Source organism: Triturus cristatus, chromosome 7 (assembly GCF_964204655.1).
Source record: "Triturus cristatus chromosome 7, aTriCri1.1, whole genome shotgun sequence".
NCBI classification, from domain to species: Eukaryota; Metazoa; Chordata; class Amphibia; order Caudata; family Salamandridae; genus Triturus; species Triturus cristatus.
This window is the reverse complement of record NC_140590.1, coordinates 1,853,557,567-1,853,581,511: the sequence shown is the minus strand read 5'-3', so window position 1 is coordinate 1,853,581,511 and position 23,945 is coordinate 1,853,557,567. Positions and strand designations below refer to the sequence as shown.

At 53.9% G+C, this 23,945-nt stretch overlaps 1 protein-coding gene across 1 annotated transcript in view; it reads left to right on the top strand.

The window, feature by feature from the left end:
• LOC146813453 (uncharacterized) overlaps positions 1-23,945 on the top strand; it is a 316,204-nt gene that overhangs the window by 71,922 nt on the left and 220,337 nt on the right. The window contains exon 7 of the mRNA XM_085620211.1: positions 16,594-16,689. Coding sequence (XP_085476337.1) covers positions 16,594-16,689 — 96 coding nt within the window. The remainder of the gene's footprint in view (positions 1-16,593; positions 16,690-23,945) is intronic.

Below are 23,945 nucleotides of genomic sequence, written 5' to 3'. Positions count from 1 at the left end.
TCAGCCCTGAAGGCTGCTGGGGGATCTGCCTGCCGCCCTTTGGAACCATGTGTCAGCCCTGAAGGCTGCTAGTGGATCTGCCTGCCGCCATCTGGAACCATGTGTCCGCCCTGAAGGGTGCTGGTGGATCTGCCTTCCACCCTGTGGAACCATGTGTCAGCCCTGAAGGCTGCTGGGGGATCTGCCTGCCGTCCTCTGGAACCATGCGTCAGCCCTGAAGGCTGCTAGTGGATCTGCCTGCCACCCTCTGGAACCATGTGTCAGCCCTGAAGGGTGCTCGGAGGATCTGCCTGCCGCCCTGTGGAACCGCGTGACAGCCCTGAAGGCTGCTGGGGGATCTACCTGCCGCCCTCTGGAACCATGTGTCAGCCCTGAAGGCTGCTAGTGGATCTGCCTGCCGCTCTGTGGAACCATGTGTCAGCCCTGAAGGCTGCTAGTGGATCTGCCTGCCGCCCTCTGGAACCATGTGTCAGCCCTGAAGGCTGCTAGTGGATCTGCCTGCCGCCCTCTGGAACCATGTGTCAGCCCTGAAGGCTGCTAGTGGATCTGCCTGCCGCCCTCTGGAACCATGTGTCAGCCCTGAAGGGTGCTGGTGGATCTGCCTTCCACCCTGTGGAACCATGCGTCAGCCCTGAAGGCTGCTGGGGGATCTGCCTGCCGCCCTCTGGAACCATGTGTCAGCCCTGAAGGCTGCTAGTGGATCTGCCTGCCGCCATCTGGAACCATGTGTCAGCCCTGAAGGGTGCTGGTGGATCTGCCTTCCACCCTCTGGAACCATGTGTCAGCCCTGAAGGCTGCTGGTGGATCTGCCTGCCGCCCTCTGGAACCACGTGTCAGCCCTGAAGGCTGCTGGGGGATCTGCCTGCCGCCCTCTGGAACCACGTGTCAGCCCTGAAGGCTGCTGGTGGATCTGCTTGCCGCCCTCTGGAACCATGCGTCAGCCCTGAAGGCTGCTAGTGGATCTGCCTGCCACCCTCTGGAACCATGTGTCAGCCCTGAAGGCTGCTGGGAGGATCTGCCTGCCGCCCTGTGGAACCGTGTGACAGCCCTGAAGGCTGCTGGGGGATCTATCTGCCGCCCTCTGGAACCATGTGTCAGCACTGAAGGCTGCTAGTGGATCTGCCTGCCACCCTCTGGAAACATGTGTCAGCCCTGAAGGCTGCTGGTGGATCTGCCTGCCGTCCTCTGGAACCATGTGTCAGCCCTGAAGGCTGCTGTTGGATCTGCCTGCCACCCTCTGGAACCACGTGTCAGCCCTGAAGGCTGCTGGTGGATCTGCCTGCCGCCCTCTGGAACCACGTGTCAGCCCTGAAGGCCGCTGGGGTATCTGCCTGGGCAGTTCCCTGGGGAGATAAGCCTTCTGATTGGCTTCTAGGGCCCACTTGTGCAATAATGAGTATGGACCCAGGAAGAATCAAGCTGAAGCGGATGATCAAGGCAAAGAAGGCTTGATCATGAGGCCGAAGTAGCAAACCAACCAGAGGGCCGGATGTATGAGCACGCGTGAAGCAAGGTGTCATGTGAGACGTAAGTGTATTACTGTCTGTGGGAGCGTGTCAGGGAGCCCCGGCACAGCATGATTATCACATGCTAGTAATAATTAGTGCATATGTGTCAGCCCTGAAGGCTACTAGTGGATCTGCCTGCCGACCTGTGGAACCATGTGTCAGCCCTGAAGGGTGCTGGTGGATCTGCCTTCCACCCTGTGGAACCATGTGTCAGCCCTGAAGGCTGCTAGTGGATCTGCCTGCCGCCCTCTGGAACCATGTGTTGGCCCTGAAGGCTGCTAGTGGATCTGCCTGCCGCCCTCTGGACCATGTGTCCGCCCTGGAGGCTGCTGGTGGATCTGCCTGCTGCCCTCTGGAACCAAGTGTCAGCTCTGAAGGCTGCTGGTGGATCTGCCTGCCGCCCTCTGGAACCAAGTGTCAGCCTTGAAGGCTGCTAGTGGATCTGCCTGCTGCCCTCTGGAACCATGTGTCAGCCCTGAAGGCTGCTAGTGCATCTGCCTGCCACCCTCTGGAACCATGTGTCAGCCCTGAAGGCTGCTGGGGATCTGCCTGCCGTCCTCTGGAACCATGTGTCAGCCCTGAAGGCTGCTAGTGGATCTGCCTGCCGCCCTCTGGAACCATGTGTCAGCCATGAAGGCTACTAGTGGATCTGCCTGCCACCCTCTGGAACCATGTGTCAGCCCTGAAGCTGCTGGGGGATCTGCCTGCCGCCCTCTGGAACCATGTGTCAGCCCTGAAGGCTGCTGGGGGGAATCTGCCTGCCGCCCTCTGGAACCAAGTGTCAGCCCTGAAGGCTGCTAGTGGATCTGCCTGTCGCCCTCTGGAACCATGTGTCAACCCTGAAGGCTGCTGGGAGGATCTGCCTGCCGCCCTCTGGAACCACGTGTCAGCCCTGAAGGCTGCTGGTGGATCTGCCTGACGCCCTGTGGAACCATGTGTCAGCCCTGAAGGCTGCTAGTGGATCTGCCTGCCACCCTCTGGAACCATGTGTCAGCCCTGAAGGCTGCTGGGAGGATCTGCCTGCCGCCCTGTGGAACCGCGTGACAGCCCTGAAGGCTGCTGGGGGATCTACCTGCCGCCCTCTGGAACCATGTGTCAGCCCTGAAGGCTGCTAGTGGATCTGCCTGCCGCTCTGTGGAACCATGTGTCAGCCCTGAAGGCTGCTAGTGGATCTGCCTGCCACCCTCTGGAACCATGTGTCAGCCCTGAAGGCTGCTGGTGGATCTGCCTGCCGTCCTCTGGAACCATGTGTCAGCCCTGAAGGCTGCTGGGGGGGTCTGCCTGCCGCCCTCTGGAACCATGTGTCAGCCCTGAAGGCTGCTGGAGGATCTGCCTGCCGCCCTCTGGAACCATGTGTCAGCCCTGAAGGCTGCTAGTGGATCTGCCTGCCGCCCTCTGGAACCATGTGTCAGCCCTGAAGGCTGCTGGGGGATCTGCCTGCCGCCCTCTGGAACCATGTGTCTGCCCTGAAGGCTGCTAGTGGATCTGCCTGCCGCCCTCTTGAACCATGTGTCAGTCCTGAAGGCTGCTGGAGGATCTGCCTGCCGCCCTCTAAAACCATGTGTCAGTCCTGAAGGCTGCTGGAGGATCTGCCTGCCGCCCTCTGGACCATGTGTCCGCCCTGAAGGCTGGTGGTGGATCTGCCTGCCGCCCTCTGGAACCATGTGTCAGCCCTGAAGGCTGCTGGTGGATCTGCCTGCCGCCCTCTGGAACCATGTGTCAGCCCTGAAGGCTGCTGGTGGATCTGCCTTCCACCCTGTGGAACCATGTGTCAGCCCTGAAGGCTGCTGGGGGATCTGCCTGCCGCCCTCTGGAACCATGTGTCAGTCCTGAAGGCTGCTAGTGAATCTGCCTGCCGCCCTCTGGAACCATGTGTCAGTCCTGAAGGCTGCTAGTGAATCTGCCTGCCGCCCTCTGGAACCATGTGTCAGTCCTCACGGCTGCTGGAGGATCTGCCTGCCGCCCTCTGGAACCATGTGTCAGCCCTGAAGGCTGCTGGAGGATCCGTCTGCCGCCCTCTGGAACCATGTGTCAGTCCTGAAGGCTGCTGGTGGATCTGCCTGCCGCCCTCTGGAACCATGTGTCAGCCCTGAAGGCTGCTGGGGGATCTGCCTGCCGCCCTCTGGAACCAAGTGTCAGCCCTGAAGGGTGCTGGTGGATCTGCCTTCCACCCTGTGGAACCATGTGTCAGCCCTGAAGGCTGCTGGGGGATCTGCCTGCCGCCCTCTGGAACCATGTGTCAGCCCTGAAGGCTGCTAGTGGATCTGCCTGCTGCCCTCTGGAACCATGTGTCAGCCCTGAAGGGTGCTGGTGGATCTGCCTGCCGCCCTCTGGAACCATGTGTCAGCCCTGAAGGCTACTAGTGGATCTGCCTGCCGCCATCTGGAACCATGTGTCAGCCCTGAAGGCTGCTGGTGGATCTACCTTCCACCCTGTGGAACCATGTGTGAGCCCTGAAGGCTGCTGGGGGAACTGCCTGCCGCCCTCTGGAACCACGTGTCAGCCCTGAAGGCTACTAGTGGATCTGCCTGCCGCCCTGTGGAACCATGTGTCAGCCCTGAAGGGTGCTGGTGGATCTGCCTTCCACCCTGTGGAACCATGTGTCAGCCCTGAAGGCTGCTAGTGGATCTGCCTGCCGCTCTGTGGAACCATGTGTCAGCCCTGAAGGCTGCTAGTGGATCTGCCTGCCGCCATCTGGAACCATGTGTCAGCCCTGAAGGGTGCTGGTGGATCTGCCTGCCACCCTGTGGAACCATGTGTCAGCCCTGAAGGCTGCTGGGGGATCTGCCTGCCGCCCTCTGGACCATGTGTCCGCCCTGAAGGCTGCTGGTGGATCTGCCTGCCTCCCTCTGGAACCAAGTGTCAGCCCTGAAGGCTGCTAGTGGATCTGCCTGCCGCCCTCTGGAACCATGTGTCAGCCCTGAAGGCTGCTGGTGGATCTGCCTGCCGCCCTCTGGAACCATGTGTCAGCCCTGAAGGCTGCTGGTGGATCTGCCTGACGCCCTGTGGAACCATGTGTCAGCCCTGAAGGCTGCTGGGGGATCTGCCTGCCATCCTCTGGAACCATGTGTCAGCCCTGAAGACTGCTAGTGGATCTGCCTGCTGCCCTCTGGAACCATGTGTCAGCCCTGAAGGCTGCTGGTGGATCTGCCTTCCACCCTGTGGAACCATGTGTCAGCCCTGAAGGCTGCTGGGGAATCTGCCTGCCGCCCTCTGGAACCATGTGTCAGCCCTGAAGGCTGCTAGTGAATCTGCCTGCCGCCGTCTGGAACCATGTGTCAGCCCTGAAGACTGCTGGGGGATCTGCCTGCCGCCCTCTGGAACCATGTGTCAGCCCTGAAGGCTGCTGGGGGATCTGCCTGCCGCCCTCTGGAACCATGTGTCAGCCCTGAAGGCTGCTGGAGGATCTGTCTGCCGCCCTCTGGAACCATGTGTCAGTCCTGAAGGCTGCTGGTGGATCTGCCTGCCGCCCTCTGGAACCATGTGTCAGCCCTGAAGGCTGCTGGGGGATCTGCCTGCCGCCCTCTGGAACCATGTGTCAGCCCTGAAGGGTGCTGGTGGATCTGCCTTCCACCCTGTGGAACCATGTGTCAGCCCTGAAGGCTGCTGGGGGATCTGCCTGCCGCCCTCTGGAACCATGTGTCAGCCCTGAAGGCTGCAAGTGGATCTGCCTGCCGCTCTCTGGAACCATGTGTAAGCCCTGAAGGCTGCTGGGGGATCTGCCTGCCGCCCTTTGGAACCATGTGTCAGCCCTGAAGGCTGCTAGTGGATCTGCCTGCCGCCATCTGGAACCATGTGTCAGCCCTGAAGGGTGCTGGTGGATCTGCCTTCCACCCTGTGGAACCATGTGTCAGCCCTGAAGGCTGCTGGGGGATCTGCCTGCCGTCCTCTGGAACCATGCGTCAGCCCTGAAGGCTGCTAGTGGATCTGCCTGCCACCCTCTGGAACCATGTGTCAGCCCTGAAGGGTGCTCGGAGGATCTGCCTGCCGCCCTGTGGAACCGCGTGACAGCCCTGAAGGCTGCTGGGGGATCTACCTGCCGCCCTCTGGAACCATGTGTCAGCCCTGAAGGCTGCTAGTGGATCTGCCTGCCGCTCTGTGGAACCATGTGTCAGCCCTGAAGGCTGCTAGTGGATCTGCCTGCCGCCCTCTGGAACCATGTGTCAGCCCTGAAGGCTGCTAGTGGATCTGCCTGCCGCCCTCTGGAACCATGTGTCAGCCCTGAAGGCTGCTAGTGGATCTGCCTGCCGCCCTCTGGAACCATGTGTCAGCCCTGAAGGGTGCTGGTGGATCTGCCTTCCACCCTGTGGAACCATGCGTCAGCCCTGAAGGCTGCTGGGGGATCTGCCTGCCGCCCTCTGGAACCATGTGTCAGCCCTGAAGGCTGCTAGTGGATCTGCCTGCCGCCATCTGGAACCATGTGTCAGCCCTGAAGGGTGCTGGTGGATCTGCCTTCCACCCTCTGGAACCATGTGTCAGCCCTGAAGGCTGCTGGTGGATCTGCCTGCCGCCCTCTGGAACCACGTGTCAGCCCTGAAGGCTGCTGGGGGATCTGCCTGCCGCCCTCTGGAACCACGTGTCAGCCCTGAAGGCTGCTGGTGGATCTGCTTGCCGCCCTCTGGAACCATGCGTCAGCCCTGAAGGCTGCTAGTGGATCTGCCTGCCACCCTCTGGAACCATGTGTCAGCCCTGAAGGCTGCTGGGAGGATCTGCCTGCCGCCCTGTGGAACCGTGTGACAGCCCTGAAGGCTGCTGGGGGATCTACCTGCCGCCCTCTGGAACCATGTGTCAGCACTGAAGGCTGCTAGTGGATCTGCCTGCCACCCTCTGGAAACATGTGTCAGCTCTGAAGGCTGCTGGTGGATCTGCCTGCCGTCCTCTGGAACCACGTGTCAGCCCTGAAGGCTGCTGGTGGATCTGCCTGCCGCCCTCTGGAACCACGTGTCAGCCCTGAAGGCCGCTGGGGTATCTGCCTGGGCAGTTCCCTGGGGAGATAAGCCTTCTGATTGGCTTCTAGGGCCCACTTGTGCAATAATGAGTATGGACCCAGGAAGAATCAAGCTGAAGCGGATGATCAAGGCAAAGAAGGCTTGATCATGAGGCCGAAGTAGCAAACCAACCAGAGGGCCGGATGTATGAGCACGCGTGAAGCAAGGTGTCATGTGAGACGTAAGTGTATTACTGTCTGTGGGAGCGTGTCAGGGAGCCCCGGCACAGCATGATTATCACATGCTAGTAATAATTAGAGCATATGTGTCAGCCCTGAAGGCTACTAGTGGATCTGCCTGCCGACCTGTGGAACCATGTGTCAGCCCTGAAGGGTGCTGGTGGATCTGCCTTCCACCCTGTGGAACCATGTGTCAGCCCTGAAGGCTGCTAGTGGATCTGCCTGCCGCCCTCTGGAACCATGTGTTGGCCCTGAAGGCTGCTAGTGGATCTGCCTGCCGCCCTCTGGACCATGTGTCCGCCCTGGAGGCTGCTGGTGGATCTGCCTGCTGCCCTCTGGAACCAAGTGTCAGCTCTGAAGGCTGCTGGTGGATCTGCCTGCCGCCCTCTGGAACCAAGTGTCAGCCTTGAAGGCTGCTAGTGGATCTGCCTGCTGCCCTCTGGAACCATGTGTCAGCCCTGAAGGCTGCTAGTGCATCTGCCTGCCACCCTCTGGAACCATGTGTCAGCCCTGAAGGCTGCTGGGGATCTGCCTGCCGTCCTCTGGAACCATGTGTCAGCCCTGAAGGCTGCTAGTGGATCTGCCTGCCGCCCTCTGGAACCATGTGTCAGCCATGAAGGCTACTAGTGGATCTGCCTGCCACCCTCTGGAACCATGTGTCAGCCCTGAAGCTGCTGGGGGATCTGCCTGCCGCCCTCTGGAACCATGTGTCAGCCCTGAAGGCTGCTGGGGGGAATCTGCCTGCCGCCCTCTGGAACCAAGTGTCAGCCCTGAAGGCTGCTAGTGGATCTGCCTGTCGCCCTCTGGAACCATGTGTCAACCCTGAAGGCTGCTGGGAGGATCTGCCTGCCGCCCTCTGGAACCACGTGTCAGCCCTGAAGGCTGCTGGTGGATCTGCCTGACGCCCTGTGGAACCATGTGTCAGCCCTGAAGGCTGCTAGTGGATCTGCCTGCCACCCTCTGGAACCATGTGTCAGCCCTGAAGGCTGCTGGGAGGATCTGCCTGCCGCCCTGTGGAACCGCGTGACAGCCCTGAAGGCTGCTGGGGGATCTACCTGCCGCCCTCTGGAACCATGTGTCAGCCCTGAAGGCTGCTAGTGGATCTGCCTGCCGCTCTGTGGAACCATGTGTCAGCCCTGAAGGCTGCTAGTGGATCTGCCTGCCACCCTCTGGAACCATGTGTCAGCCCTGAAGGCTGCTGGTGGATCTGCCTGCCGTCCTCTGGAACCATGTGTCAGCCCTGAAGGCTGCTGGGGGGTCTGCCTGCCGCCCTCTGGAACCATGTGTCAGCCCTGAAGGCTGCTGGAGGATCTGCCTGCCGCCCTCTGGAACCATGTGTCAGCCCTGAAGGCTGCTAGTGGATCTGCCTGCCGCCCTCTGGAACCATGTGTCAGCCCTGAAGGCTGCTGGGGGATCTGCCTGCCGCCCTCTGGAACCATGTGTCTGCCCTGAAGGCTGCTAGTGGATCTGCCTGCCGCCCTCTTGAACCATGTGTCAGTCCTGAAGGCTGCTGGAGGATCTGCCTGCCGCCCTCTAAAACCATGTGTCAGTCCTGAAGGCTGCTGGAGGATCTGCCTGCCGCCCTCTGGACCATGTGTCCGCCCTGAAGGCTGGTGGTGGATCTGCCTGCCGCCCTCTGGAACCATGTGTCAGCCCTGAAGGCTGCTGGTGGATCTGCCTGCCGCCCTCTGGAACCATGTGTCAGCCCTGAAGGCTGCTGGTGGATCTGCCTTCCACCCTGTGGAACCATGTGTCAGCCCTGAAGGCTGCTGGGGGATCTGCCTGCCGCCCTCTGGAACCATGTGTCAGTCCTGAAGGCTGCTAGTGAATCTGCCTGCCGCCCTCTGGAACCATGTGTCAGTCCTGAAGGCTGCTAGTGAATCTGCCTGCCGCCCTCTGGAACCATGTGTCAGTCCTCACGGCTGCTGGAGGATCTGCCTGCCGCCCTCTGGAACCATGTGTCAGCCCTGAAGGCTGCTGGAGGATCCGTCTGCCGCCCTCTGGAACCATGTGTCAGTCCTGAAGGCTGCTGGTGGATCTGCCTGCCGCCCTCTGGAACCATGTGTCAGCCCTGAAGGCTGCTGGGGGATCTGCCTGCCGCCCTCTGGAACCAAGTGTCAGCCCTGAAGGGTGCTGGTGGATCTGCCTTCCACCCTGTGGAACCATGTGTCAGCCCTGAAGGCTGCTGGGGGATCTGCCTGCCGCCCTCTGGAACCATGTGTCAGCCCTGAAGGCTGCTAGTGGATCTGCCTGCTGCCCTCTGGAACCATGTGTCAGCCCTGAAGGGTGCTGGTGGATCTGCCTGCCGCCCTCTGGAACCATGTGTCAGCCCTGAAGGCTACTAGTGGATCTGCCTGCCGCCATCTGGAACCATGTGTCAGCCCTGAAGGCTGCTGGTGGATCTACCTTCCACCCTGTGGAACCATGTGTGAGCCCTGAAGGCTGCTGGGGGAACTGCCTGCCGCCCTCTGGAACCACGTGTCAGCCCTGAAGGCTACTAGTGGATCTGCCTGCCGCCCTGTGGAACCATGTGTCAGCCCTGAAGGGTGCTGGTGGATCTGCCTTCCACCCTGTGGAACCATGTGTCAGCCCTGAAGGCTGCTGGGGGATCTGCCTGCCGTCCTCTGGAACCATGTGTCAGCCCTTTAGACTGCTGGTGGATCTGCCTGCCGCCCTGTGGAACCATGTGTCAGCCCTGAAGGCTGCTGGGGGAATCTGCCTGCCGCCCTGTGGAACCACGTGTCAGCCCTGAAGGCTGCTGGTGGATCTGCCTGCCGCCCTCTGGAACCACGTGTCAGCGCTGAAGGCTGCTGGGGGATCTGCCTGCCGCCCTGTGGAACCATGTTTCAGCCCTGAAGGCTGCTAGTGGATCTGCCTGCCGCCCTCTGGAACCATGTGTCAGCTCTGAAGGCTGCTAGTGGATCTGCCTTCCACCCTGTGGAACCATGTGTCAGCCCTGAAGGCTGCTGGGGGATCTGCCTGCCGCCCTCTGGAACCATGTGTCTGCCCTGAAGGCTGCTAGTGGATCTGCCTGCCGCCCTCTGGAACCATGTGTCAGTCCTGAAGGCTGCTGGAGGATCTGCCTGCCGCCCTCTAAAACCATGTGTCAGTCCTGAAGGCTGCTGGAGGATCTGCCTGCCGCCCTCTGGACCATGTGTCCGCCCTGAAGGCTGCTGGTGGATCTGCCTGCCGCCCTCTGGAACCATGTGTCAGCCCTGAAGGCTGCTGGTGGATCTGCTTGCCGCCCTCTGGAACCATGTGTCAGCCCTAAAGGCTGCTGGTGGATCTGCCTGCCGCCCTCTGGACCATGTGTCCGCCCTGAAGGCTGCTGGTGGATCTGCCTGCCGCCCTCTGGAACCATGTGTCAGCCCTGAAGGCTGCTGGTGGATCTGCCTGCCGCCCTCTGGAACCATGTGTCACCCTGAAGGCTGCTGGGGGATCTGCCTGCCGCCCTCTGGAACCATGTGTCAGCCCTGAAGGCTGCTGGTGGATCTGCCTTCCACCCTGTGGAACCATGTGTCAGCCCTGAAGGCTGCTGGGGGATCTGCCTGCCGCCCTCTGGAACCATGTGTCAGCCCTGAAGGCTGCTGGGGGATCTGCCTGCCGCCCTCTGGAACCATGTGTCCGTCCTGTCGGCTGCTGGAGGATCTGCCTGCTGCCCTCTGGAACCATGTGTCAGCCCTGAAGGCTGCTGGGGGATCTGCCTGCCGCCCTGTGGAACCATGTGTCAGCCCTGAAGGCTGCTGGAGGATCCGTCTGCCGCCCTCTGGAACCATGTGTCAGTCCTGAAGGCTGCTGGTGGATCTGCCTGCCGCCCTCTGGAACCATGTGTCAGCCCTGAAGGCTGCTGGGGGATCTGCCTGCCGCCCTCTGGAACCAAGTGTCAGCCCTGAAGGGTGCTGGTGGATCTGCCTTCCACCCTGTGGAACCATGTGTCAGCCCTGAAGGCTGCTTGGTGATCTGCCTGCCGCCCTCTGGAACCATGTGTCAGCCCTGAAGGCTGCTAGTGGATCTGCCTGTTGCCCTCTGGAACCATGTGTCAGCCCTGAAGGGTGCTGGTGGATCTGCCTGCCGCCCTCTGGAACCATGTGTCAGCCCTGAAGGCTGCTAGTGGATCTGCCTGCCGCCATCTGGAACCATGTGTCAGCCCTGAAGGCTGCTGGTGGATCTACCTTCCACCCTGTGGAACCATGTGTCAGCCCTGAAGGCTGCTGGGGGAACTGTCTGCCGCCCTCTGGAACCAGGTGTCAGCCCTGAAGGCTACCAGTGGATCTGCCTGCCGCCCTGTGGAACCATGTGTCAGCCCTGAAGGGTGCTGGTGGATCTGCCTTCCACCCTGTGGAACCATGTGTCAGCCCTGAAGGCTGCTGGGGGATCTGCCTGCCATCCTCTGGAACCATGTGTCAGCCCTTTAGACTGCTGGTGGATCTGCCTGCCGCCCTGTGGAACCATGTGTCAGCCCTGAAGGCTGCTGGGGGAATCTGCCTGCCGCCCTTTGGAACCACGTGTCAGCCCTGAAGGCTGCTGGTGGATCTGCCTGCCGCCCTCTGGAACCACGTGTCAGCGCTGAAGGCTGCTGGGGGATCTGCCTGCCGCCCTGTGGAACCATGTGTCAGCCCTGAAGGCTGCTAGTGGATCTGCCTGCCGCCCTCTGGAACCATGTGTCAGCTCTGAAGGCTGCTAGTGGATCTGCCTTCCACCCGGTGGAACCATGTGTCAGCCCTGAAGGCTGCTGGGGGATCTGCCTGCCACCCTCTGGAACCATGTGTCAGCCCTGAAGGCTGCTGGAGAATCTGCCTGCCGCCATCTGGAACCATGTGTCAGCCCTGAAGGGTGGTGGTGGATCTGCCTTCCACCCTGTGGAACCATGTGTCAGCCCTGAAGGCTGCTGGGGGATCTGCCTGCCGCCCTCTGGAACCATGTGTCAGCCCTGAAGGCTGCTAGTGGATCTCCCTGCCGCCCTGTGGAACCATGTGTCAGCCCTGAAGGGTGCTGGTGGATCTGCCTGCCGCCCTGTGGAACCATGTGTCAGCCCTGAAGGCTGCTGGGGGAATCTGCCTGCTGCCCTGTGGAACCATGTGTCAGCCCTGAAGGCTGCTGGTGGATCTGCCTGCCGCCCTCTGGAACCACGTGTCAGCCCTGAAGGCTGCTGGTGGATCTGCCTGCCGCCCTCTGGAACCATGTGTCAGCCCTGAAGGCTGCTAGTGGATCTGCCTGCCACCCTCTGGAACCATGTGTCAGCCCTGAAGGCTTCTGGTAGGATCTGCCTGCCGCCCTGTGGAACCGCGTGACAGCCCTGAAGGCTGCTGGTGGATCTGCCTGCCGCCCTCTGGAACCACGTGTCAGCCCTGAAGGCTGCTGGGGGATCTGCCTGCCGCCCTCTGGAACCATGTGTCAGCCCTGAAGGCTGCTGGTGGATCTGCCTGCCGCCCTCTGGAACCATGTGTCAACCCTGAAGGCTGCTGGGGGATCTGCCTGCCGCCCTCTGGAACCATGTGTCAGCCCTGAAGGCTGCTGGGGGATCTGCCTGCCGCCATCTGGAACCATGTGTCAGCCCTGAAGGGTGGTGGTGGATCTGCCTTCCACCCTGTGGAACCATGTGTCAGCCCTGAAGGCTGCTGGGGGATCTGCCTGCCGCCCTCTGGAACCATGTGTCAGCCCTGAAGGCTGCTAGTGGATCTGCCTGCCGCCCTGTGGAACCATGTGTCAGCCCTGAAGGGTGCTGGTGGATCTGCCTGCCGCCCTGTGGAACCATGTGTCAGCCCTGAAGGCTGCTGGGGGAATCTGCCTGCTGCCCTGTGGAACCATGTGTCAGCCCTGAAGGCTGCTGGTGGATCTGCCTGCCGCCCTCTGGAACCACGTGTCAGCCCTGAAGGCTGCTGGTGGATCTGCCTGCCGCCCTCTGGAACCATGTGTCAGCCCTGAAGGCTGCTAGTGGATCTGCCTGCCACCCTCTGGAACCATGTGTCAGCCCTGAAGGCTGCTGGTAGGATCTGCCTGCCGCCCTGTGGAACCGCGTGACAGCCCTGAAGGCTGCTGGGGGATCTGCCTGCCGCCCTCTGGAACCTTGTGTCAGCCCTGAAGGCTGCTGGTGGATCTGCCTGCCGCCCTCTGGAACCACGTGTCAGCCCTGAAGGCTGCTGGGGGATCTGCCTGCCGCCCTCTGGAACCATGTGTCAGCCCTGAAGGCTGCTGGTGGATCTGCCTGCCGCCCTCTGGAACCACGTGTCAGCCCTGAAGGCTGCTGGGGGATCTGCCTGCCGCCCTCTGGAACCCCGTGTCAGCCCTGAAGGCTGCTGGGGGATCTGCCTGGGCAATTCCCTGGGGAGATGAGCCTTCTGATTGGCTTCTAGGGCCCACTTGTGCAATAATGAGTATGGACCCAGGAAGAATCAAGCTGAAGCGGATGATCAAGGCAAAGAAGGCTTGATCATGAGGCTGAAGTAGCAAACCAATCAGAGGGCCCGATGTATGAGCACGCGTGAAGCAAGGTGTCATGTGAGACGTACGGGTATTACTGTCTGTGGGAGCGTGTCAGGGAGCCCCGGCACAGCATGATTATCACATGCTAGTAATAATTAGTGCATATGTATATCACTGGTGGGTGCCTATTGGATAGCTGTGGAAAGTGGGGAGTTGTATAGAGCCGGCTTCACAACCATGGGTATGCGAGCTGTGCAATGCAGGAACAAGGTAAGCCTAACACTGCAGGAAGTCCCTTTAATCCTTGGCATTACTTCTCAAATTGTTCTTGAACTAAACCCGGGATTTAAAAAAAAAGGTGCATTTGTGGTCTCTCATACAAGGTAGGTGATCCATCTTGTATCACAGAGTTCACTGAGCAAGCGAAAGTGCTGCCTACTCAGAGAGGGGGGCTTATGAAAAGGCAAAGTTCCCAGGGATGTTCCCAAATATGAATCCGAGCATAAATTGTCGCGAAATATGCAAGGAATCCATAACACAGAGCATGATTGCCTGCTGAGAAAGCAACACCAGTCCTATGTCATTGAGACCAGAACTGGAACAAATGTATCACAGAAGCCACCATAAAACAAGCGCCTTCTGTCTCCTAGGATTCTCTCTAATATCCATAAACAAGCGGGATAGGCCCGCACATTTGTGCTTGAGCCCCGCAATACCATTGGCAAAACAAGTTACGCATAAAAGCATGCTTATACAAGGCAATTCTTTCTACTACCTCTCTCTGCTATTTAAAATATGTCTCAGCTAGCCACATTTAAAGTGGTTTACATTTGGCTGAAAACACCTCTGAATTGCCCCTTTTTAAAACCCCAAAAGCAAGGGAAAATGTAGGCTGCATTAGGCTGAGCACAAACAGTGCGAAATCAAGACATAACACGTTTAAGAATTCCAGAGCCGGGAAGCCTTCCCATCATGCAGTGCAGGGACTTTTAGGCAGATTGGATTTCTGCCTCTACAGAGAAGGATCCGGAGCACAGTTGCTTTCTTTGGTCTTTTTTTGCCGAAAAGCTGCAAATCTTCTTAGAAATGGCTTTTTTCCCTATACTGCCCCTGAAGTGTGACTCCTCGAGCCTTCTCCAGAGAGCTCTATTTGATATAGTCCGTTTGTATGGCAGTAAAAAGTCCTAAAAGGATTAACATGATGTTTGGGTTGTCTGCCTCCCAGATTCGCACTCCATCAGGAAGTGTAGGATGTGTCTGGAGATGCCTTACTCGCACCTCAGGGACAGGGAGGGAGTTCGCTTCAGGGCAAAAGAGCGAGAAATAGGTAGATCTGCCGTGAGCATCACCTCTTCCCAGAGTGCCGAGGGACCTATCAGCATCCTATTCAGCCCCTGCTGTGACCTGTTCTAATTCACTTTCAAGACCCTCATGCCAGAATTCGAGTCACCAGCTCTCCTGCTAGACGTCGAGGCAGTCTTTTTCGAGAAGGTCAATGCGTAGACATTTGTCGCAAAGAACATCGCTGTCGAGGCTTTCAAGAGTCCCTCCTTCAGCATCTGGGGATTCCTCCTCGGTGATGCCTGTCCCTGTGTCTGGTGCCACTACCACCACAAGAGATCCTTCTGTTACGTCATTGGCATTGAGAAGTCCCACTCCAGCTTTCAGCAAGAAGGCCAGAAGTTGGCAACGCATCCTCAAGGTCCCATCTTGCCAAGCCCATAGCCTTACGCTTAAGATATTGTTCTTGCTTCGTCTGAAGAGTAGGACTCGGTAAGTTAGAGTTCCGACTGCACGAAGGGGAGAACACTCCTATGGTGCACTTTCTGCTCCACATTGGATAAAAGACATGAGGTCATATGCACAAAATTCCCTTTTTGCATTTCCCAAATAGCGAATCCTAAGAAATCGCTATTTAGGAAATTCAAAATGGAATGTACTAAAATGTCGATTTCCTAATAGCCATTCCTACGGAGTAGCAATTGCTTTTAGCAAATCTCTATATAGGAAATGCAAACCTAAGGGTAGCTATGGGCCTAAGGCCCCCCTAAATCAAAGGGAAAAAAAGAATGATACTTGTGTGGAGCACTCAAATACCCTCGGGCAAGTGGGTGCACTATGGCACTGGAAAAAATGCATCTTAGGTGCATTTTTTAAAATGGCACATGGTTCCCGTCAAATTGGGTTTGATGGTAATAGCATTTCCCAAATGCCCATTTTGCATGTAGGAAATGCTTTGCACATGTGCTTAGGAAATCCCTATTTGCGATTTTCTATTTTTAGAATCGCAAAATGCGATTTCTACTGGGTAGAAATTCCATTTTCCAACCGTGTTTTCACCTTTGTACATACCAGAAGGCTATTTGGCATTTCTTACTTGCCTGAAATAGCTGTTCAGTCTGTTAAGAAATGCTAAACAGCTTCGTACATATGGCCCATGGCCACTACGCTCTGCTTCAGATGGAACCTTTCAGGAAAAGCGAAAGGAGGACGGTCATTCCAGGTATTCAAGGGACAGATGTTCCGAAAGATCATCCAGGCACACATCCATCAGCCCTCTAGAAGAAGCCCTTCATCTACTTCTGATGCAGTCCTCAGTGGTCTCTCTGCCCGGTCTCCAGGCTCCCCACCTCCTAGGACCTTCCCCAGTGCATGATGAGGTTGATTTCACACAATAGCAAACAGAGCAGCGCGGAAGCTTAGCCATAGCACTGCGACTCCTATGCCTGAAACATCTGTCAGCCTTGACGCATTGCTTCCAACACCTCAAGCGAGATATATGAAGATGTGTGCAGAGGGTAAAACCCTATGTCTTATGATGTAGAGTGTGGAGAGAAGCCATTATTCAAGGGAGACATTAACCACTTCCCTTCTCCAACAATGACAATAAATAGAACATTGCACTCTCCAAACCTGTACGTCTGGTTTACGCAGTACTCGTTTTCATGTGCATTATTTTGAAGGAGAATTATTTAAGCAGAACACGGGTGAAATCGGCGTGTTGCGATAAAATCACAATCACTTTGCCTTGTGAGGCATATATATCTATTTATTCTCTGCCAGTGAAAGAAAATGTGTCTCGCTAACACACACAGTAACACATGCTGTTTGGAGTCCGTGTATTAATAAGCACTTATTCACTTATTTATCACTATAGTGCGAAGGTTATATTCCATAATACTACCACAGTACCGTGATCCTGACACGCGAAAACACAGCTTGCTAGCAGAATGCATGTAACCATGACTTTACGCCAGATAGCACCCCTACTCATAGTCACAAGCCTTAATCATTAGGATTTAATTTTAATGCATGAATGTAACCCCTTCTGCCTTGGTTATCAATAAATGTCTTTGTTTATAACAAGTACACCATACAAAACAACATGACATGCACAATGTGTGCTTGTCTGCATTGAGTAACGTGCTCTTTATGTCATTCTGTTAGGGGCTTAGTATACGTTACAAGGTGATTTATATCTCCTCTCTTTGCCAGATGATCCAATGATCACGTCTGTATTTTTACAAAGCCCTAAACCAGAGGACGATGCACATTTCTATGAGGTATCCGCGTCCAAGGGAGGAAATGCACGTGAGTAACAGCTGCGGCTCTTTCTTTCATTCCCGACAGCGACACAGTCCTTGGGGTTTGTCTCCAAGTCTTCTTCCAGGCTGCCTGTTTGGATGGTTCTTTAATCATTCGAGATTGGTTTTCCTCACTCTCTTTCTGATGAATAATTCAACCTACTGATCTCTTGCCTGTTGAGTATCCCAAGACTCCAGCCTTGTTCTGTAACCTTTCATAGCTCATAGTAGATAAGGGGTGCTGTCTCCATTCTGTCACCACAAGTGAAAGCGTGGTGATGTCACTGGAGCCATGAAGCACCCACCCTAGGGCACCAACATCATTTCCCTTTTTACTGTGTTTTTTAATGTGGATCCCGGCTTGTACTTGTTTCTCTTAGTTTTTCCTCACAGATTTCCTTTAATAAAGGTAAGTGCAGTACAAGGGACGTCTCTCTCTAAAAGATCAAGCTTTAAACCATGTAAAGAGCGATGGACAAATGTCTATCACTGATCCTCATAACATTTGTTTGTGGTGTCTAGGTTCGAGGTCTTGCAAATGATTCCTTAGCACGAATCCCAAAGCTATCAAGGAATGCAAAACCAAGCTTTTTATGGCCCACATCCATCACAACTGTTGGGCTTGACTTAACCAAGATCAATGTCCTTATCCTCTCCCTCTTCGAAGATATTGAGGCAAAAATGTCATAAACCCAAAAAGAAGGCAAGGCATGGTGACTCTTCACTGATTCACTGATTGACTCCCAAGGGAAGTCCCCACAATGTTCCCCCTTACTGCAAAGTCCTCCTGCCAGAAGTGGAGGGAATGTCTCCTTCCGAAGAGGTGGTGCCTGTTTCAAAGCCTCTTCCGTCTCCCCAGCCTTTGATTCCCTTCTCTGACTTATCCTGAGCTCCTGGCATTGGTGGCCTATCTAGCTACCTTCTTTTTCAACACCATGTTGAGATGTTTTACCTAGTGTTACCTTTACAATATATAGTGTGCAAGGGACCCACGTCTGGCCATACTTGTTTCACTAGGGCAACACAATAAGCATACAAAACAGTGATGGACTGAAAGCTTGAACTAATCTCAGCCGCTTGTAATCACTCAAGCTGCATACCAAGCCATTGTTTTTTTGTGTACGTTAGAGTCGTCTGAGTGGGACGGGTATTCTCAGACGTAGGTCCCGTGCATACTGTGTCACTGGAACAAAGCTGTACCCAGCTAATGAGCACATAACTAGGGCAAACCGGTCCTGAGTTGCTTATGTTCCAGTTCAGGGAGGAATTGGCCTGGCAGTTCGGGCTGCACTGTTCCGATTGGAGGAGGGTCATCACTGATTTGCATATACCTTGGTCCAGAATGAGGTGACCTGGTGTGCAAAATTACTATAGATTTGGATGCAGCCTGAGTGATTACCAGTGGCTGAGATTAATTCAAGCATTCCATCCATCGTTTTATGTGTACTTTAGTGTTGCCCTGAGTAGGACGAGTATGCCTAGACGTGGGTCCCGTGCACACTGTCTCACTGGAACCAAGCTGTACCTGGCTGATGAGCACATAACTAGGGCAAAACCGGTTCTTGGTTGCTTGTGTTCTGGTTCAGGGGGGACCTTGCTTGACTGGCGTTTCCGATTGGAGCAGGGTCAAGACAAATTTGCACAGACCTGGGTCCAAACTGAGGTAACCTGGTGTACACAATAACGATGGATTGGGAAGTGGCTCTGAGTAATTGCCAGTGGCTGAGATTAATTCAAGTGTTCCAGCCATTGTTTTTTTTGTGTACTTTAATATTCGAGTTAAGGCATACTGTGGTGAAAATTGCCAGTGAAAGGCAAGCATGCTACTTTGGAACTGAGATTCTATAAGGGTAACATTTTATTAGAGAAATACATTACACCTCAAGGTTAGCAACTGACAGAATGCTTGTTTTCATACTTATGGTATAGTTTAAATTCAGACTTTTGTTAAAATTGTGGCGGCCGTGCCTGAAAAAGTGGAATTTTTCAATGTTTGATTTAGCTGTGGTATTGCTGATAGGCCATAGTAGCCAGGAAACACTCCTCTTCCCCGCCTCCTCACCTGTAATCCCTAAAAATATACTGAACTTCATTTTATGTTGCCTTTAGGTGTAACTGGGGCCAGGGTGCTGACTTATCATCATCACTAGCTCTCTGGTTTCTAATAAGGCACATGAAAGGTGCTATGAGTATTCCATTCTCAAGACTAATCAGCTTCTTGGTCACGAATTGATGAATAGATGTTATAGTTTCTTAGACGAGCTAGGAATGTGCACATGTCTTATGGCAAGCCATACTTTATCTCCTGAGTGGTAAGACAGAGCTAGATTTCTCTCATTAGACTACCATGTCCGAATGGAAGACACCTAGATTATATTCAATTAATGCAACGTCCCAATAATACCCCATTTTATCCGAGACTTGCTTCTTAGTAGTTATAAATTGGATGAATACCAATTTTCTTAACATTAACATCGCATATACAAGAGCAGGAATGGGTTAACTTCCTCAGGGATACATTTAAAGGAGAACAATTTGATGATATGGGCTATTTCTAGTTGCCGACTGTGAAGCAGACTATCAAGAATGAATTGAAATCTCAGACCAGTCAATCAATGTACACAACAGAAGAAGTAACAAACATAATAAAGAGAGGCAGAAGTGACGGCGCACCTGGTCCGAATGGCATTCCCCAGTCAACTTTTAAATATGACTCGGAGTACTGGAGCTCGATACTAGGGAAACTCTACATTGACCTAGAACTTAACAATCAAATCCCAGAAAGTTGGCAGGGATCAATCATTACCCCTATCTACAAAGGAGGTGACCGATTGAGTCCCAAAAATTATAGACTAATCACCTTACAGGATGTTGAAGCCAAATATTTTGCCTCACTAATCCTCAAAGACCTAGTTGACTGGTCCAGAGAATGTAACCTAATACCAAAAAATCAAACCGGATTTAGGAAGGGCATCGGAATTATCACAAATATTACAAATATTCTGTCCATTTCAATGATTGCTAAAAGATGCAAAAGCAGAAAACAAGATCTTCATTTGTGTTACATCGACTTTAAAGCTGCTTTTGACAAGGTAGACCGGAAACTCATGTGGTCTAAATTAAAATCCTGGGGTATACCAGACAGAATATTGAAGGGTCTACTACTGTTTTATACAGATACCTGAGTACGAGTGAAGCTTGGAAATTGAGCTAGAATATCAAGAAAAGTGTATACCAACATAGGACTGAAGCAGGGGTGCGTACTGGCTCCGCACCTTTTTAATCTATTCATCGCAGATCTTTCAAGAAAGCTAGATGAAATTAACTCACACTCACCGAAGCTGGGAAACCTACAACTGTCGCATCTTGCCTACGCAGACGATATCGTTCTTTTAAGCTTGACTAAGATAGGTCTGACAAGACTACTAAACGAACTCTCAGAATTCCTGACGGTAAATATATTGGCATTAAATCTTTCAAAAACCAAATCTTTGCTCATTACAAACCGAACAGCCTCGATTCACAATATTAGATTAAAGGGCATCCTACTGGAGAAAGTATCATGCTACAAATATTTTGGATTTTATAACGATGATAAATTATCGTTCCAAGATCAGAAAAAATACATGACGCAGCGAGCAGAGGCTCTAACATTTGCCCTTAAAACACTTGCAAAGAAACTGGAGGGACCGTCTTTGAAACCATTATTAACGACAATTACAGCCAACGCACTGCCAACACTATCATACGCCAGTGCTGCAATGCAAGGGAAGGATTCAGAAACCCTAAACAAACTAATGACGCGCATTTATAAAAATGTTCTTCAGCTCCCGAAGACTGCCTCACCAGCACAGATGCGCCTGGAGTTGGGCTAATGAATGAAACTCTGGGTAGACTTTACACCTACATAAAAGTATGGTACCCAAAAAAAAAACGTAGAGGAAAATAATCTTAACAAATCTTTATGGCAGGAAATGGAACAGAACAAACACTCGCCAGCAAACAAATTCTTGGAACATGCATTAAAGGTTACCTGCACAAGTGAGTTGTGGAATAAACAAATGTCCTACCAAACATTGAAATTAACAATAAATAAAGCTGCAAAGTTCCATTCACTGCTGGTTGATAAAGACATTTTTTCTACATGAAGTCATTCATGGACAGTGATCAACACTTATAAAACACTGAAACAAGCAGCCTATTTGGGCTCCACTTTCTCCATTTACGTAAAGAGAAAATTAATAACATTAAGGTTTGGACAGTACCCCACTCTTACGGATGCCCCTCATTAGATGAATAGGTAAAATGAAAATTGCCGGCATTGTGGCTATAAAAAGGAAGATCTGATTCATCTGGTATGCCACTGTAAGATACTGCAACCCACACGAATCACAATATTACGGCGAGCATTCCTGGACAGAGGCATAAAGTCGTGCAGAACATCTATCATAAGAGGAATGGACTCCACTGACCCCCAAATGGACTGCAAATTGATTAAATTTTTACGTACACATGAACAACAAGCATTTACAATGCAACGGTCTCGGCATTGTTAAAGTTAGAGCTATTGCCATTGCTCCTGACATTATTTTTGTTTATGTTTCTGTTTTTAAAAGATTTAAAGAAACTACATTGTTATTTACAACGTCAATAGCTTAATCACTCTCAAATGCGAGACCTATTGCATTTGCACCCACACACACAAAGCCACCCACACACACACAGAGCCACCCACAGAGCCACTTACATAGAGCAACCCACACACAAATAGAGCCACCTACACACACACACACACGCAGTAGCCCACTGACCTATTTACATTATGTGCACTTTGTGATCTGCATGGTACAAGTTCTTTGCTGCAGGCACATTAACCCTATGTGCTACCTTTCCGGGAGTCAAAACTTCCACTAGACAAAACTCCGATCTCTCTCTAGGAAGAACATTAAACATCAGAGTCATCATGACATTTTTATTGTTGCTGAAAATTGCTGGAGGCCAGGAAGGAGGCAGCAAGCGCTTTTAAAACCTTAATTTACTTGCAAACATAATGTCTCCACCCAAAGTCAGCGCCCGGTCTCATCGGTTGCACTGCCCTAGAGCTGGCCCTTCTCAAGGGTCCTGTGACCTAAGTGACAGAGTCACTGTTGTTCTTGGCTGTGCTGCTTCATAGGCCTGCTAGCAAGACTGGAGGTGAACTTCAGTAAGAGAAGAACTGCTAGACAGAAAGAAAGGGAGGAATGAAAGAGGGGGGGGCAGCTGAAGCGGCAGAAGCGGACACTGTATTTTTCTTCTCTAAGTAAGAAGGAAAAGACAGAGTCCTGTTACTTCTCTGCCGCCCGTGAACCATGTGAAATGCAAGCAGGAACAACATTGTTACCTTAACGCTTTTACACTCACTATTCAGAAATCAGTGAGTGCTTTTGCCTGAAAGGGGCCTTGAATGGTCCCATTTCAATGTCCATTGCTGATATCCTTACAAAACGTTAGCAGTTGGACGCAGAGCCGCAGTACACATTTTGTTTTCCAATCCACACCTTGCAGTACCTCCAGGATTGGTGCACTAGTTGCAAGCCCCGGGAAAACAAAGACACATTGCAGTTGAAAAATGGTACAACTCAGGAAGGGCTGATGTCTGTTTTTGTGCAGTGATAACAAACGGAGAGGACACACTACAGACAGCAATAAATGACCGTTTCATTGGGACAAAACGCAACAACAATAATGTGATTTAATCCTCCGTTAAACTGAAAGGTCAGTGCTGTGAGGAAAACAAACAACTAAGCCGGAGAGAGGCGAGCATGGCGCGCAGAGAGTGAAAAGCAATGAAGGCGACAGCCGTGGCTCAATCATAACGATTGACAGAAACACGTTGAGTTACGGCCATTTTACTGTCAGGCAGAAAGTCACAGCTCTGTGCAATTCTGGGTCTGGCCTGGCTTAAGGATGGCCGCCGCCAAGACACAGCCACGCCTCGCGTTTACTGTTTGGGAAGATGCTTTGCTTACTGCAAATATGGCCGGAAATGTACCCTCTGAGAAAACGCACGCGTACAGACCTCAAAATCTCCGCTACCGCGCAAGTACCGATGTTGTAGGTGCTCCAAAGTTAGATCTAAAGGGGGGGAGGCCGCTACGTTCTGTGGTCGCCGCATGGCCCCGAATTCCATAAGGAGGCCTTCCAAGATCTCAGCACACGATGTGCGACCAGGTTAACCGTCAGTACGCACCACGTATTTCGGACACGGACGCCGCATGCATAAGAAGGGTTCTTGCCCATCCCCCATGCCGCTGAAATGCGCTCTAGCAATATTCTGTGGGGTGTGAGGGGGGGATTGATGTCTATGGAAAGTCACATCAGCAGCAAAGGCAGCAGGGAGTAGGACAAAATGGAGAGAGGGCGCAAGAGACGGCAGGCGGAGGGCGATTAAAAGTGATTAATGCTCGCCGACATCTGTGCTTAGCAAAAACACGTCCACAAATTAGTGCCCAAAATCATCAGCCTGGCCAGGATGTGGCACCTGGGATTCGGTCTTGCCTTTCTAAAGCTCTTCAGACTGCAATGTCCCAACTCGGTGTCTGTTGCCTTACCTGGCAAGAGCCATGAACACCGCCGCCTTTCTCCGAGGTCAAGCAGAAATGCCTCGGAGAAATGCAGCGGCATTTTCAGATTCGGGGGCGTGTTTTTCTTTTTCTCCTCTTGCCATTGGCTGGAATGTTTACATTCCAAAGGAGAGAAAGAAAGTAAAAAACACGCCCCCGAATCCGAAAAAGACGGGGCTTGTTTGGAGAGACAAAGCTCTTCTCCAATGGCTGACCAGCCAGCCAATGGAGAAGAGGGGCGGGTTCAAGCCCCTCTTCTGAAAAACATTAAATCTCGCGAGCGAGGGGAGGAGCCTAGCGCGCAACCAAGATGGCCGCGTAGGTGCGAGGCTCCCGAGGACCTCCGCGACCTCCTATGACTATCCTGAACATATCCTGTCCCAGATGAGGGGACTGTGTTGGTGAGCCCGAGCTGAGGTGGCGCCCGTTTTCCGCTTCCAAATCGGACCTCGGACACTGACTTTAGCACCGATTGAGGTTTGCGGCCTTCTCCTAGCCGAACCCCGGATTTGCGTTGTGGGGCGATCCAGTGACGAAGTGAATAACAGCGGCGGACAGGGCTTGGTGGCTCGCGTAACCCGCACTTTCACTTTCGCTTTCGCACCCTCCTTGCTGTATATGCGAGGTTGGGTCGCGGGGCTTTGTGTGTTGGTGTGGCCTC